Raw genomic sequence first — 15,638 nt, 5'->3', positions numbered from 1 at the left:
TGTCCGCGGACTTAAAAAATAACGCAGCAGAAGGCATGTAAACAGGAAATGACATGATCTCTATGAGTGTGGTCACAGGAGAAGATCCTGATCCCATCAAATCGTCAAAAAACAATGTGCTATTTTTAATAAAAAGAAAAGCCAACTGATGTAATTATGTGAAATCCTGTACTGAATGGGACCAATAAGAGAAAAAGAAAAAATTATAAGCCCCAATTTCCTACTTTTTCACTTTGTCTTCAATGTGCACATTCTCATAAAGACACATGAACGCACTATACAGTTAAAATGCATCATACTGTATGCTTACAACCACTTTTTCACAGGATATCAGGGATGTTTTCAAGCTTTGTGTGGATGGTAAATATAAGTAGGTGGAAAATGGAGGTAAAGAATGCCAAACTGAAGCAGAGGAAAGAAAAGAGAAGCCAGGGAGAAAAGGAGAAGACTGCAGCTTTAGCACTAGCATCTCCAGCTGTGGGAGGAGTGTGCTGTTGTGTTGCATCTGGGGATGAGGCTGCCATGCCACCGTGCTGGCTTAAAGATGTAATGAATCTTCAGTCGGGGGCTTTCCTTCCAGGGTGACAACTGGCTTTGAGGAAGGTTGTAAATGCAGGGGAGATTGTGGTATAATTCCTCAGACTGGCGTTTGTGCCCCCCAGTCACCATTCGATTATCTCCCAAATTGCTGTGTTTCACTGAGATAAAGATTTTTTATGGCTTGCTGACTTGAAACAACTAGCACAGGCAGAATATGTGGCAAAGAAGGGAGAAGGGAAATACAAAAAAAAAATAAAAAAGAGCAGCACAGGCCAAACCTGATACGCATAGTAATTTCTCTTGGTAAATGACAAAATCTTTGTTTATATGACATTTTCTTAAAATTACTGCAGCAAGATGAATCTGAAATCTAAAATGTCACATTTGGCATGCAAAACTATGAAAATATATTTCTCTGAAAAATTCATAGAGGCATTTAATCTAGAACGTGTTTAATAACTAAGGCAGCCTGCATCAGTAATCCTGCCCGGAGGTCCCAAAAAGATTGTCATATTTATTCTCTCTTTTCTTCACCCCCTCCTTCATTCCGAAGCCAAAGAATTTTAAGGGTAAATGTTCATTGTTAATTAAGATTTACTAATTAAAATGAAAATAATTAACAAGAAAGCTTAATCTCTGAATATTAGCCCATACTTAGAGAGAAAAGAAGTTTTTGTATGTGGCATTTCCTGTCTCTATTAGGAGTGTATTTTGTGTGATCAGTCAATGTGTGGAAAACCCTGAAAAGACGTTTCAGCGAAGGGGCGGCAGCTTGCCAGCAAAACCACGGAGGATCCCTCACTAGAGCCTTTGATCTCATCTGTAGGAGTGCTGTAATGTTATGGCACTTCAGGCACAACTCAGGCTTGGGGCAAACACACCACCTCTGATATGGAAAATTGGCTCACTTCACCTTTTACCTCTGCTGTGCTGTCTTCGCCGTCTCTTATCATTGCTCTGCGAGTGCGTGAAAGTGATAAAAACAATACTTCTTAAAGATATACAAAGTGAGAATTTGATACTGGTTTGGTAATAATTCCTTGCATCTTTCTTTTTCTTGTTTCCCCCTTTCATTCCAGTCTTACATACATTTTTTTATAAATGAGGCAGTCTGGAGGTCTTTACCTCTGAAAATGTTATACGCCTGGGCTGAACTCCTTTGCCTTCAATAATACTCATTTCCATTATATCAATATTGTTTCGGTTGCTTTGGAAAGCAAGGATGCATAGTGGGGCAGACTTCACCTGCGAACATCTGCATTGGGTGCCTCTGACTTAAAAAGATTCATCAGAACTGAAATCTTTATTTTGTAAGCCCAAAATTTTGTCCCCTTGAGCCCAATTGGATGTTTAAAACTTCATTATAAACTTAGTTATTGACTTTAAAACAAAAGAATATCGTTGGACAAGACAGCATGGAATGAATATATGCTATAAATGTAGTAAAAATCTTTTTCTTTTTTTTTTTACCATTATACGTAAAAGGTTGTCACACTAATTTCCTAGAATGACCGTAAATTTAGGGGAGGTAACGATTCATATCATAATTTTTTGGTTGACGATTCGATTCATGAAGTTTTCCAGATTCATTGTTTTCTTGCAGGATTATTAAGTGTAAATTAAATATGTGTACAAACAAACAAGTAAACAAGACTTCTCGGCAGGTTTTTCCGCGTAAAGATGTCTTTGATGAATTCAAAGTGTTTCCACACATTGGACAGTAACAATGGCAATATAATATTTTGCTGCCATCACTAGGTTGTTTTTACGTTATAATTGAATAAACCTACTGTATCACAATCCAAATGGCATTTTCCAAGATCAACATAATTGATTTATTTCATCTTCACTGAAACGATTTTTTAATGGGATAGGTTGATTCGATTACCAACTTGCCTCAGATAGATTGATCTGTTCGGATCGTCTATAAATTGATTAATTGATAAAACCGATAAATCGTTACACCTCTACAAAAATTACTAGTGTGTTTTTTTCACATAAGAAAAGAGGAGGACAAAAAAATATGACCTTGACTTCCACTACGATCCTGTTTTGATTAGTCAAATCAGGAGAGATCGCATTTCAAGGGTCAGGGACAGCTGAATAAGAAACCTGAACGTCAAAGCAGCAGTTGACTTCTAAAGCGCATCAGGCCTTGTGGGCTTGTTGGCAGAAGTTTGTTTGTACCCTATTGTATTTGTATTGTTCTCTAACAAAATGATAACTATATAAAAAGCAAACCATCTAACCAGCTTAGTCTATTACTCATTGTAAATCCTTGAAAGAAGAAACTGAAGCGCATAAACAACAAGTGGGCTGATGTAGCCTGAAGGTGAGTGTGGTAATCTTGCCACCAGAAGGCTGGCATTTTGAAACCTTCATCTCGGTGGTTAATCAAACCCTGATAACAATAAAATGCTGATGTGCCCTTGAGCAGGGTCTAGGGGCCTTAAGCCTCGACTCTTTGAATGCAGCTTCATAAGGAGGGCATCAGCTGTGGTAGTTTTTCTTTTTCTTTTTTATTAAATGATGCTTTTGTCACCTTTGTGCCCCAATCAGGCATAAGAAAAACATGTTAACATTTTTATGTTATGAATCAAAGTGAATTGGCCTTTATGTGGATCCCTCCAGGGCTGCAATTTCAACATCTTGAATGACACAAAAGCTTGTTTTTCTTGGTTTTGGTGGTTTATTCATGATTTTCTAGGAATCATCTCAGGTGTTGGAACACCACACATTTTCAAATTGTAAAAGGCCACTAAATAGTACCGCTAAACAGAAACATGGTCGGGTTGTTAAAATGTTCGTTATATGAAGAATAAAATAATGCTACAGAACCTTCAGTTTATATCAAATAGTCATTATTGTCTAGGATAAGCCACATTCTTATCCCCACATGGGCAGCAAAAATGATAAAATCGCTCATTTGCAAAGGCTTTAGAACATAGAGGGTATGCTATAAAAAAAATGAGGTTGACAGCAGTTTCAGGTGTTACCAATAGGGTGTCAACAATTATTCTAGCCTTAATTTAGTGTTTCACACAAAAAACAAAAAAAACAATGCTGATTAACTGCTAAAACCCAAACTTAAGCTCTGCACTTTGTTTTTCCTAGAGTGCCCGGAGTTCCCTTCCTCAGCCTGTGGAGGTGCGTGTTTGTTGCCTAAGAGCCACCAGAGACAAACTTCCCAGAGGCCTTTATTCTATCCGAGTGACGATTCACAGCCGTCTAGGGGGTTCGACTCTTGCTTTGTTTGGTCAGAGCAAGCATCAGGATTGGGGAACGTCCACGGAGCCGACGGAACATGGAGGCCGCTTCTACCACAACGATCTACCAATTAACCAGAGCCTCTTCATGGTGGTTATAATCTCAGTTTAACTCTATGTGAGGATTGGTAAAAGTATTGAAACTGGTTTTATTCATGTAGCAACCAAAAGACACAGTCACAACTTAAAAAATAGTAATTTGTAAATTTGCCTGGTTTCTAATATTAAATACAGATGTGAATCTTTGATGTAAACAAGCCTAAAATCTAACATCCAACCTGTCAAATTGTAAACTCTCAATGGCTGATGTAGAAAACACAGCAACTATATAAGTTGGTTATGTGGACACATTTTTTTTTTTTTTTTTTTTTGCATCCTAGCTCCATGACTCTAAAATATTTAACTATTTTCTGATTTGCAGAAAATAAATAATGATCCAAATTAAAATGGCAGGTTTTAAATATTTGTAATCAAGGCTGCTATGTTAAATTTGTGACATGAAATATAACAACTTTAATATATTTTTATATCTTTGGGGAAAAATATAATCTAGCAATAAAAAAAATGAAAGTTTTAACCCATTTTTGACACCCTGGTGGCCTGAATTTTCCAACACTCACTGATCTCACCCAGAGATTCAATACAACAACAATGACATTTTACTCTGCAAGTTCCTCTTGCTGCTTCTCTTTCCTGCTTTAAGTGCTTGCAGAGAAGACAGAGTTTCCAGATTGAGAGGGTTAAGTTATATTACTGGTGAAAAGCAGCATATGAAAATATGCCACACACGGCTTCCAAGTTTATCCCTGGGGACATCCGGATGAATAAAACAACAACTTCTCAAACATGGCATTTAATCCATGCATGTAAATCAAACCTAATATCAATTATTCATTGATGTAAAGGAGGTAATGTTTTATTGGAGGGAAAATGGATTGAAAAATACAGTTTGAGTATCTGAACTCAACTGAGATAAATTCACAGCCAGAAAAGTTACACATAATTGTCTACATGGTTTATTTTTGTTCAAAAGAGCAGAAAAAAATCCAGCTTTACCTCATTCTGTAATAAAGGGAATAAATGTGTTTTTTCCATATGGTCCTATTGAGGAACCAACACAGCGGATTATATTAGATGAAATACACGTCACTACCACTGCCATAAACCTCTTGATGAGAAGGCAGCGATACTCTATAGCAGCAGCTCTAATCTTAAAAAAACAAAAAACACTTAAGGATGGCTGACATTGACCAGTGGATTAGACGTGGTTATCTGTATTCATTTATGTTTGATTGGGACAAAAGATTCCAAAGTAAAACCTTAAAACGGAAGCCTTTAAATTCACTGTCCCCACTGATCTCGTACAGACTCGTATACGCTCAGATGGCAACTGTTTAAGGGCTAGCTGGAGTATTTTACAGATGTGGACACTGTCAATGTGCTGGTGGGTGTATTCACTGAGCGGGAGCTTCCTGATAATATTGTCTCCGGCTGCCATCAAACATAAGGCATGGGGTAAAAGCTGGCATGAACTGAATGCAGACCTGGGATCTGATTCAGAGGTAAAACAAAAAAAAAGGAGGTTTAAGTAAGGCATGCTAAATGCCTTGTGTCACTCTTCTTTTCCTCTTCTCCTTCCTAAACCATGAGCTGTACTTTACAGACAAACCAGCTGTTGTTTTTCTCATTGACAGCTGTGGAAATGCTGATCAGATTTGTCTGAGACTACGGGCTTAACTGTGTTTTTTTTGCCTCTCCCTCCTCTTGCCCACACGATAGTGTGCAATTTCAGAATACTTGCAGTTTCTTCTAAGAGGAAATGAGGAATTAGTGATGGTAAGAGGAGGCTAGGAGCTTATTTTCCTTTCTTCCCTTTGGAGCTCTCTTCACTTTTTGAATTCACCATTTGCTTTGTCTGTCTGCGCTTGGATTTAGACTGAAATTGTGGAGTTGAGCCATTGATGTTTTAGAGAACATCTGTGAGGAGTTGAAAAGGACTAGCTGTCTGAATTCAACTTTCAGACCACTGAGACAATCGTGCATCTTCCCACATTTTGATTTCACTGCCAGGTAAACAAACTAAAATGGAGAAAAATCAGTCTCCGTGTGTCCTTTTTTAAAATAATAAAGAAACTGCTGATGGATCAAAATGAATGGAATGAATTGGAATGAATGGAAAATATTTAAAGGCAAAACATCCACGTCTACCAAATTGACAGAAAGCATAAAACTTACTGTGTTCATACATGCTACATGAAGAGCCTGTCAAAGTACCGTTGGTCATATTTCCTCCAAGAATGAATAATACAAATAAACCCAATATCCTTTGCATCTGAAATCCATGATATTATGCCTTAAATGGATGACCTGAGTCATTCACTACTACCCATCATCTCGTAGGTTCCTTGCAGATTTGTTGGGGGGTGAATGAGCTCCACATGATTTATGTGTTAAAACAAATCCTTTGCATGTTCCATTACAACTAATAAAGGGATAAAATATTTCAGCCAGTGATGGATGAAGTGGCACACACCTCACTGTCAGTTCATTTTTTAAGCAAACACATTCTCTAGGTAAATAAGAATGTATTTGTTTTCCATTGACAGCTAAAGACCAACGCTTTTGGCTCCACGCAAGACAAACATAATGTTATCAGTTTGACTGATGGTGGCCCTACTGAATCTCTAATTCAGAAGCTGTCAGTTCATATTGCAAAGGCCAAGCAAAGATTCCCTTTATGCTCTGTCTTTAACAGTCCAACTCGTGCTATTAGGCAATTTATTAAAATGTATGTATTGGAAATTCCCTTGAAAACACAGAATAAGAATCAGAACAAAATCAATCAATAAATATATCAAACACATTTTTAACATGATGCTTGACACTTCTGGTGGGTTAAAATTCAAGTTAAGACATTTTATGTAAAAGAGCTTTTAGCTGACATTTTTTTTATCTTTTAATCTTTTACCTATATGGTACTTGTGTTTTAAAGTTAATGCCAGAGCATGTTTATTGTGTTCAACTATAGGTGGCTTGTATTAGCTCTTTAGTTTTATCTTGTATCTTGTAGGAATTTAAATGCAACAGGGATATATAATGTAACTGTATCTTGTATTTAAACATTTTTGGTTGTGCAGTATTGTATCTTAACTACTAGTGTATAGTATATTAGACGGATTTTTAGCCATGATAAAGTGTTAAATTTCCACATATATATTTTTTTAATCTAATACTAGAATGCAAGAATTCATGTCCACCTGAACTAAACTTTTTTTTTTTTTTTTTTTTTTTTTTAACTATGTGCCTGTAGAACTTACCTGCTGCCTGTGATATCACCCCCTCCATGGTCCTGGTATTCCAGCTCATCAACCTAGCTGGGCACAGCAGCCATGTCAGCTCTGCTCTATCCTGGGGTGCTTTTCCCATTTGTGGGCCAAGCTTCTGTCTAGTCCAGGGCAAGTGCGTAAAAATGAAAGCCTTTGCCTAAAATGCTGCATCCTATCAATAAAATAAATACAAAAGATTAAACAGCTTTTAATTGGTCAACTTTTGATTGAAGCCATTTGATTGGTTCAGTGATTTATGTTTTAAATGTGTGTCACCAACTCAGGTTCAAAACTCCGCTATTGAGGGGGGAGCCCAACCAACAAATGGACCAATTTAAAAAGATCGAGGCTCAAATCGGCTCTGACCTGGACAACTGGCTTTGCAACTTGTATTTTCAGGTGCATGCTTGTTTCTGCAGTGGGAAGACAAATATGTCTTCATCTGTTTTATTCATCAATGTCTTTATATTCGCAATAATTTACAAACAAGAACCCATTTCCCATTTGAAAGGGCCCCTTTAAAAATACTGCACTCATACATTTCCCTTTATCTGATGCCTAGGCATTGTTTAGAATGTTCAGAAGGCAGGATGAAAAGATTGGGGTGGAATCTTTGTTTTTTTCTGTGATAAAAATCTCACACAAAGTAAGTAGAAATGGCCCTGGAGAGCAGAAAAGAGCCCCGTCTTTGCCCAACAATTCCAGATGCTTTGAGCTGATTCACTGAGCAGATTAGTAAACATCTTAATCAAATTAAAAACCAGAGCAAAGTTCTGTGCCCTCTTTGTAAATCTCTTTCGTAGAAGCATGGTTTTATAAATGCCAATCTATCACAAAAATGGATTTCTGAAGTGTCATAGGAACGGGCTTTTATTCCTGTGTTGTGTTTTATTAAGTATGGGAAATAAAGTAAAATAAAATTTCTATAGTTTCTGTTACGCAAAGTGAATAGAACACAAGGATTGACACATGACAAGCTAACTAACCTCCCTGCAGTTTGTTGTGTTTCAGGTGAAAAGGCTCCCACCTGGTGCATCTGTGCAGTCTGAGCTCTCTGTGGTAGCACCGAACCCTCCTGCGATCAAACCTGAGATCCACGAGGATCAACCCCAGCCTCGGCCCCCGTCCCAGTCACTTCTCTGTCCTCAGCCCGAGTCTCAAACTCAGCTCTACGCAGGCCCCAGCTGCAGAGAAGAGCCCGTTGTTTCACATTCACATCAGGGGTCTTGTCTCCATCTGTCAGCTGATTCTGCTTGCTCTTCCTCATCTCTCCCAGGTAGGGCTCCCATGCTAAAACCCCTTACTAGGCCACAGTGGGGAGATAATGTCATCCTAATGTCACAAGCAGTGGGAAAAGAAGAATGGCAGGCGTCACTTTCCAGAAACTCTCCACTGTGGGGAATATGCTTGGGGGTATCACTAGATAAAGAGAATGAAACACACTTCAGAGACAAAAATGCTGCTCACTCTTAGAATATATATGCAGCAAATTTATAGAGAACACAATCAAAAGCAATTATTAGCTAAAACACAAAAAATACTTTGCTCATTTTAGAAGTAAACATAACATTTTTAGGGTATATTCAGACTGGAAACATTTGGCTCTCTTAAAGTGAACCACAGTTCGTTCCCCCAATAATCCGGAACACATTTTCTGTCTAAATGCACCCAAGCGGACTGTGGCTCAGGACTAGGAACCGCTCTCTGACCCACCTTTTGAGGTTTATTCGGTTCGTTTCTAATCAGATTGAGCTTTGGTCTCAGTCTGAATACCATCTGTTTCCTCAGTGGAACGACTGAGCCAAAACGGCCACAGTAGCCGGGCATTATGGGATGTAAACAGAGTCGAAATGAGGCAATGTGAAGCAATTATTTTTGGCTAAAATCGGCATAATCATAGTTAAAAGACCACTGGAGACGCTTAAAACAGATCAAAAGACTCGATCCGGACCTAATTAAACAGGCTCAGTTCAGACTGAAACAGAAAGCAATCAACAAATATTCTTATTTAGAGAGCTGTCACAGCTAATGAAGAGTTCTTCTTGTGCCTTCATCCTTGGATAGTCCAGCAGTTTAAATTGTCGAGCTGAAACATTCTTTAGCTACTTCAGGTTTGTTTTTAGTTCTGCACAGACCAAACCACTTGAAAACGGCTCTATTCTGATGCATCCACCTGCAAACAAATAGATCTATGTGCGTCTCTGTTTTTCTCGTCTGTGCTGGATAGCTGCAATATTGCTCACCATTTTGTTGCACCGCTAGTGTTTGGTTGGGATTGTGATGGGCTAGTGGGAGAAAGTGTAAACAAAGGGCTGATGAGACATGAGTGCATGCTTGCTTCCTGCCAACAGTCCCACCCAAAACTCAGAAGCAATTTTTTAATGAACGTCTGCCTCTCTACAGAAACTATGTCGTAGAAGACGACAGTTTTTTAAATTTTGTATCAGCATAATCATAACTAAAGGATCACTGGGGACGCTTTTAAAATAGATCAAAAGATGATCTGAGTGGGAAATCAATCTTTAGACCAGAAATTAAAGGTGTTCAGTATTGAACTTCCACCCATAGTTTGAAAGCACAAAATGGATATGTCCATCTAATACATAAATGCAGGCAAGATGATCTATTAACCCTTTGAGTTTGGAATAAACACTTTGAAAAAAAAAAATCTACCTTCATAGTTTAGGAGCATGATATTCATGCTTACCGCCTTAATTCATCCAACCTTAATGGCTGTTGCCAGAAATCAAATACCGGGTCATTTGGTATTGATTTACTACAAAGACGACTGGCCAGCATCTTTGTTATTAATACGCTGGCCTTTTTTCTTCGTCTTTCTTTCTTTTTTTGCACGCACAGCTCATCTTTATTTAACAGCCCTTAAAAGTTTCTGGGGTGCTCTGCTTTAAACATCACACAGGCTTTTTAATTACAAATGAGTTGTGACAGGTCTGCTGGGTAGCACCCTGGCCCATTTTAAACGTGATGCCGGCTGACAGCTTGGCAGTGTTCTCCCAGCACTGAAACATGTGGAAGAAATTGGTCTTTTACATTTCACAGCTTGTCGCTTCCTCCGCCAGCTGACCTGTGACCCCCCACAGAGATCCTAACACCCACAAGGGAAGTGTCCCCAACGAACTGAGTGCCTTTCCAGAGAGAAAAAGGGAGAGGAAGCATGCAAAAGAGAGAACACTCACTATGGGAGATTTATGTTCTGCCACACAAGTCAAAACGCACCCAATCTCCTCGCCGTGAAGCCCACGCTCAGCTGTGGATGACAGCATGCACACACATTCCCACAGCCAGGTGAGGAGGTGACTTGGGAAGTGAACCCGATCCGTGAGTAAAATAACGGATCAAAAGGTGTCCTGCGCAACACCTAATCTGCTCCATCCCTAAAGCTGATCTGACGTTTGTGCCACATTTGCATACAGATCCGTTCATGTTGCATTACCTCTGGAGCAAATTACGCCATTCCGATGGAGCGATATGTCAAAGCCAAAGCCAGCGATTGGATGGACAACTTTAACCTCACCAAAAATGGAAATCCAATTCAGCAGGAAGAGTGAAACAAATTATCCTCTTTCCCAATCCTTAGTTGAGACTTAGTGTTTTCAGACATTTCCTTCCTTTTTCACGGCTCCCTGTTTTTGATGCATAGACTCGACTTCACAATGTCTGGGCTTCCGTTGTTCTCTGTTTGTCTCAGAACAAGAACATATAAATGTCATGCCCTTGATAATTAAAACAGAGAATTGCTTGTCAGCGTAACTGGAAGTTTAAATTTCAAAGGCCTTCAATCAATTCTGCAGAACAAAATCTGTTGTCTCAATCCCAGACAAAACCTCTAATTACCCTTTTTATGGAGTTACTGGCTCTTTAGAAGAGTCCTTGTGAATAATTTCATGTTTTTGTGCTCCTTTATTAATAATTTAAGTTACCTCATACGACTTGTCTCAGCATAATGAAGTGTATTTGACTTCTGATTAGCTAGAGGCACAATGGGTTAAGTGACCTTTCACATTAACTGAATGATCCAGTTACACTGGGTTTGTTTGAACCCAAATGACAAATTAGATCAGCATCTTCTTTCATGATCGCCTTTAGTGAATCTCTATGAGTGTGCAGATGAGTCTCGCATAACTGTATCACAGTTAATATCTCTTTTTCCCTCCCTTTTTGTGTAATTTATTTTTTTGATAAATTAATTTTTAACATTTATGCCCTTAAACATTGAAGCCAGTATAAAGAATTTCACATTAGATGTCTTTGTTGGAGTGGCACTTTGGTCTTCTGCCACTTTAGTTAATAATTTTCAGATAAAATGTTGAAAATTTAAAGGCTAACCAAAAACGTAATGTGCAATACAGATGGCTAAAGAGGAAAACATCTTATTTTGTCAACAAACTCACAAAAAGTTTAAAAATGTATTTAAAGTATGGTGAGATTCAGCATCAATGTCTGGTGATGTAAACAAGATTTCTAAATATCACCAGAAAAAAAAAATTAAAAATTGTTTATGTCATTCCAGTGCAACAGATTATAAGAAATAATACTTGCTTGAAACCGCAGTTTTCTCTGTTTTATTGCAACTTTAACACAAGATCCTGTCGTGGACTCAGGGGTAATCTGTGAGTTGCTAACCCTCAATTTCTAAGCAATTAGGGGCCTAGGTGAGCAAGAACCAGCATCACAGTCTGGTTCAATCTCACCGCAAACACAGTGATGGGGTCTCAGTGGTGGTGCCGCCTTCGGGCTTTTCTTTTTACTCTAGCTGACTTGGTGTGTAAGTAGGAAAGAAAAGAGGCAGGGTGAGTTATGCATTCATGAGGTACACTCTTAAATTTCTCCCCTGGAAAAGTGTGCATATATGGAAGGATCTGCATTGATATGCGTTTCTCTCCGTGTGTGGGTGCTTTGTTGCAGTGTGTGGACTTGTTGAGGTTGTGTGCTGGTCGTAACGCAGCTCAGAGCGCACAGGGGATAACAAGGAGTTTGTTGTTGGCCTTGGGTGCCCAGAGAGGCTGATGCTGTGGCAGATCTAGCACTCTGAGTTCATGGACATAGCCCTTAGCTGTCAAAGCTGTCGATGCTGCCTCCGCACAGGTTCTGAGCGGTGTCTGACCATAAGCAAGTGGGGTCTTGTGTAATGAGCATGTGTGTATGTGTGTACAGTTTAATCCATGAGGGGTCCATGTTTACTCGTTTACGGGGTTATTGTACTTGGAAACAGATCCGGAGATGTGCGGCGGCTAGGATGTGTACAAAACATCCTCTTTAAAAATTGGCACACAAATGCAAAGAAAATCTACTTCTGTAAATGAATAATTGAGATAACAGGTGTCTTAAAGTGGTAAGTTAGAACAAACTCATAAAAAAGTTATTTTTCGATCTACTTTTTTACTTTACTTTTCTAAAAAAGCAGATAATTTTTGATTGAACTGTTGACACATCAAGATTACAACTTAAAAATGTACAGAATAAATGAATGCTGATATATTTACTAGTGACTTGTTGATAAATAAAGACTCAAATTTGTGTGACATTTGCTGTCTAACTCTTCTAAAAATAGCATTGATTTCTCCTTCTTACTATTTGCATGTACTCTTCAGCTGTCAGAATTTTTTTTATATGCAGGCTGTATTTAAGTTATTACTACTGATATATTTAATCCCATGGCAAGAGAAAAATTATATCTTTCCTGAGTTTTCCATATGTATTATATAGATGTGATTGGTTCCACAGGGGGAGAAAGTTTCACATCGTGAGACTTTTACATGTATCAAGCTAAGGTTTACTTAATTGCAACCTCCAGGCAAAGCAGGAGCCCTTTTTTAAATTCTGGGAATGTTAATATGCTAAATAATGCAGATCTTTGACTCTTCAAGCATGAGACACACATCTGGCGGCTCACCATTTAAATTACAGCATGAAAAAAAAAAGGAGGGAGACAGTCAAGGAAAAAAGATAGGATAGAAAACACATCAATATAATTTACAAAAAACAGAAGAATGAGGGGAGGCATTGCAACTTACATTCTTGGCATTATTTTTGTCAGCTTTACTAACATATAATAATTCAAATTGTTAAGGGTCCAAAGCTTTTTGTGGTGTTTGCAACAAACTATCTTTTTTTATTTGAAAATACAACTTGCAGTAAAACTGTATGTTAAATCAAACACATAAACCAAAATTTACTTGAGTATTAAAGATTATAAAGACACAATCTATCTTTAAAAATGTTTTTGCATATGCAATATATATTTGTGTCAATATGTATGGTGGAGGTGGGGCTTAAAGTTCTACGTCAATCATTTTCTATCTATTTTATAAGTGTTGCCACTGGTCTTTTAATGTTTCCAGAGCAACAGGAGGTTACCAGATATTCGCCTCTGAGTAACGCTCTCATTTCCCATCATCGCTTTGTTTACACGCTCTACCGCTAGTTTAGAGCCTCTCACTAAAGATGTACATTCATTTATCTGTCTGCAAGTGGATGCATCGGAATGGAACGGAGCACGGGAGCTTGTGGCCTGCTGATTGTTGCACATATACGTCACTGCTACAGGCTTCATTCAATGGCCTTTTTTCATCTGCTCCTGATAAAAAAAAAAAAAAAAACATTAAATAAAGAAATATACCTAAATACGACTTCAAACTTCATTTTATTTTTAAGTGTCCTCCATCGGGAGATCCCACAAGAACATGTAAAAAAAACAAAAACACAAGTATTATCGGATTGAAAATAGTGTCGTTCACTTTTTCAAATTGTGTTTTAACCGCAAGATGAGGGAGGAGTTATTCTGCATTATTATTATTTGTGAAATGTACTTGTTTTTTTTTATTTATTCATTGCTTTGTGCCATTGCTGTTAATGTTATTTTTTGAAATGATGTCATTTTCTGGATGCAGGAAAAAATTATCCTCTATCTGGGAGTAGCGAGGAGAGGAGTGATCCGTGCAGAGAGGGTGCAGAGGGTGGGAATCACTGCAAGGTAATACAGTCATTTCAGGGGTGGTGTTCCCCACCTTCAAAACCCCCTTTCTTTTCTCCTTTCTTGCCCTGCGCTCTCCACCCTACACACACCTCCCTAGCTTATTATCTGAGATTTGTCAAAATACATTTCAGACTAACAGGGATTTTTCAATGCTCAAAGCTAGTTTTGATCGTCTTGACAAGGCAAAGCAGCTCAAATTCTGTGAAATCAGCAAATCGGACTTCTTTTTTCTTTTTTTTAAGTTGTTTAAATGTGCCTCTTCCTTTATTATCATAGACTTAAGGTAAATCAATTACAACCCACCTGCCACACTTTGAAGTGGTAATCGGAAGATGACTTTCTGCTGATCTGGCATTGCTGCCTTCCGGTCTACGCTTGTCATTGTCTTTCCTCTTTGGCCTTTTTGTTGTTGTGGTGCTATTGTTGAGATAGTCAGAGGCTTACGGACATCAAGGCTTCTTCTTTCGCACACCTCTTCTTTTCCTGCTACTCATAAAATTCCCAGTTCTTGATAACCTCCTTTTGGTGATATATAGCTCTTCAGAACACCATTTAACTGTGACTAAATAAATGACTTCTCTGATATGAGGTTTTATTTTTCTGCAGCCTCTGTAGACCATGTCTTATTTTCATCCCACTATCTTTGAAAAGCTTGCTAACTCTGTCAAAATGTCGTGGTGTGGAACCCAGTTGTCTAATGATTAAGTGGAGTGATCTCCAACCTGCCCCAGCCTGGGAGCACGAGGGATCAGATTTCAGCCCTTCAACCTGCAGTGCAGGCCTAATTAAAATGAATTTTCTCCAGGCGACCTCTTGCCCACAGGGCAGGAATCCTGTGTTATATAGAATCCACTCTTAAGGTATTGCACTAAATTTATTGCAAAGAGACACTAAGACATTGCGGTTTATATATCTCCTGCATTTTTTTTCTTCTCTCTGTTTTATTTCACGCCGTCCCCCCCCCCCCCACCACCACCACCGTTTTATTGTGATCATCACTTTGGAATCCAAGTTCGCTTTGGCAAAGATTGCTCTATGAAAACAAATGGAGCTTTTATGTGACTCTACCCATTTATTACTTCCTTTAGCTGGTTTATCGTGGAGACGGCGCAAGAATTGGTAGGGAGGAAAAGATGAAAGAAGAAATTAGACAGAGAAAGGTAAAATGAGAGAGGAAAAGAGGAAAGAGAGGGGTTGCTTGTTTCAGCGTTGGATCTCATTAACATACATCAGTGTGTATTTCACAACTTCAAGCAGGAAGGCACTAAGCCCACCCAAGGGCAACACAGGCAGGCTGACAGGGCCTGGGAAAGCAAACCGTTAACATGTTGGCGGCTTAACAAATAATAATCTGCTCCAAAGTACCTTGGTGAAAAATTTCAAACTCCACTTCCTAACTCCATTTGACTGTGTTTATGACGGTAAACGACTTGCACGAGGAAAGCAGTGCCAGCTGCTCCAATGTCACATATTTAACGCCACCATCAATGTACGCCCGTTTCCCGAACG

The 15,638-nt window shown here is 38.6% G+C and overlaps 1 protein-coding gene across 1 annotated transcript in view; it reads left to right on the top strand.

Annotated features, from left to right (window-relative positions):
* Positions 1 to 15,638, top strand: part of ofcc1 (orofacial cleft 1 candidate 1) — a 70,779-nt gene that overhangs the window by 16,697 nt on the left and 38,444 nt on the right. Inside the window, 5 exon segments of the mRNA NM_001122920.1 lie at positions 3,655 to 3,897; positions 7,117 to 7,265; positions 7,417 to 7,531; positions 8,144 to 8,408; positions 14,044 to 14,126. Coding sequence (NP_001116392.1) covers positions 3,655 to 3,897; positions 7,117 to 7,265; positions 7,417 to 7,531; positions 8,144 to 8,408; positions 14,044 to 14,126 — 855 coding nt within the window.

The sequence above is a fragment of the Oryzias latipes genome, chromosome 20 (assembly GCF_053564925.1).
Source record: "Oryzias latipes strain Hd-rR chromosome 20, Olatipes_Hd-rR_3.1".
NCBI classification, from domain to species: domain Eukaryota; kingdom Metazoa; phylum Chordata; class Actinopteri; order Beloniformes; family Adrianichthyidae; genus Oryzias; species Oryzias latipes.
The sequence above is the reverse complement of the archived record's forward strand: the minus strand, read 5'-3'. Positions and strand labels throughout refer to the sequence as shown.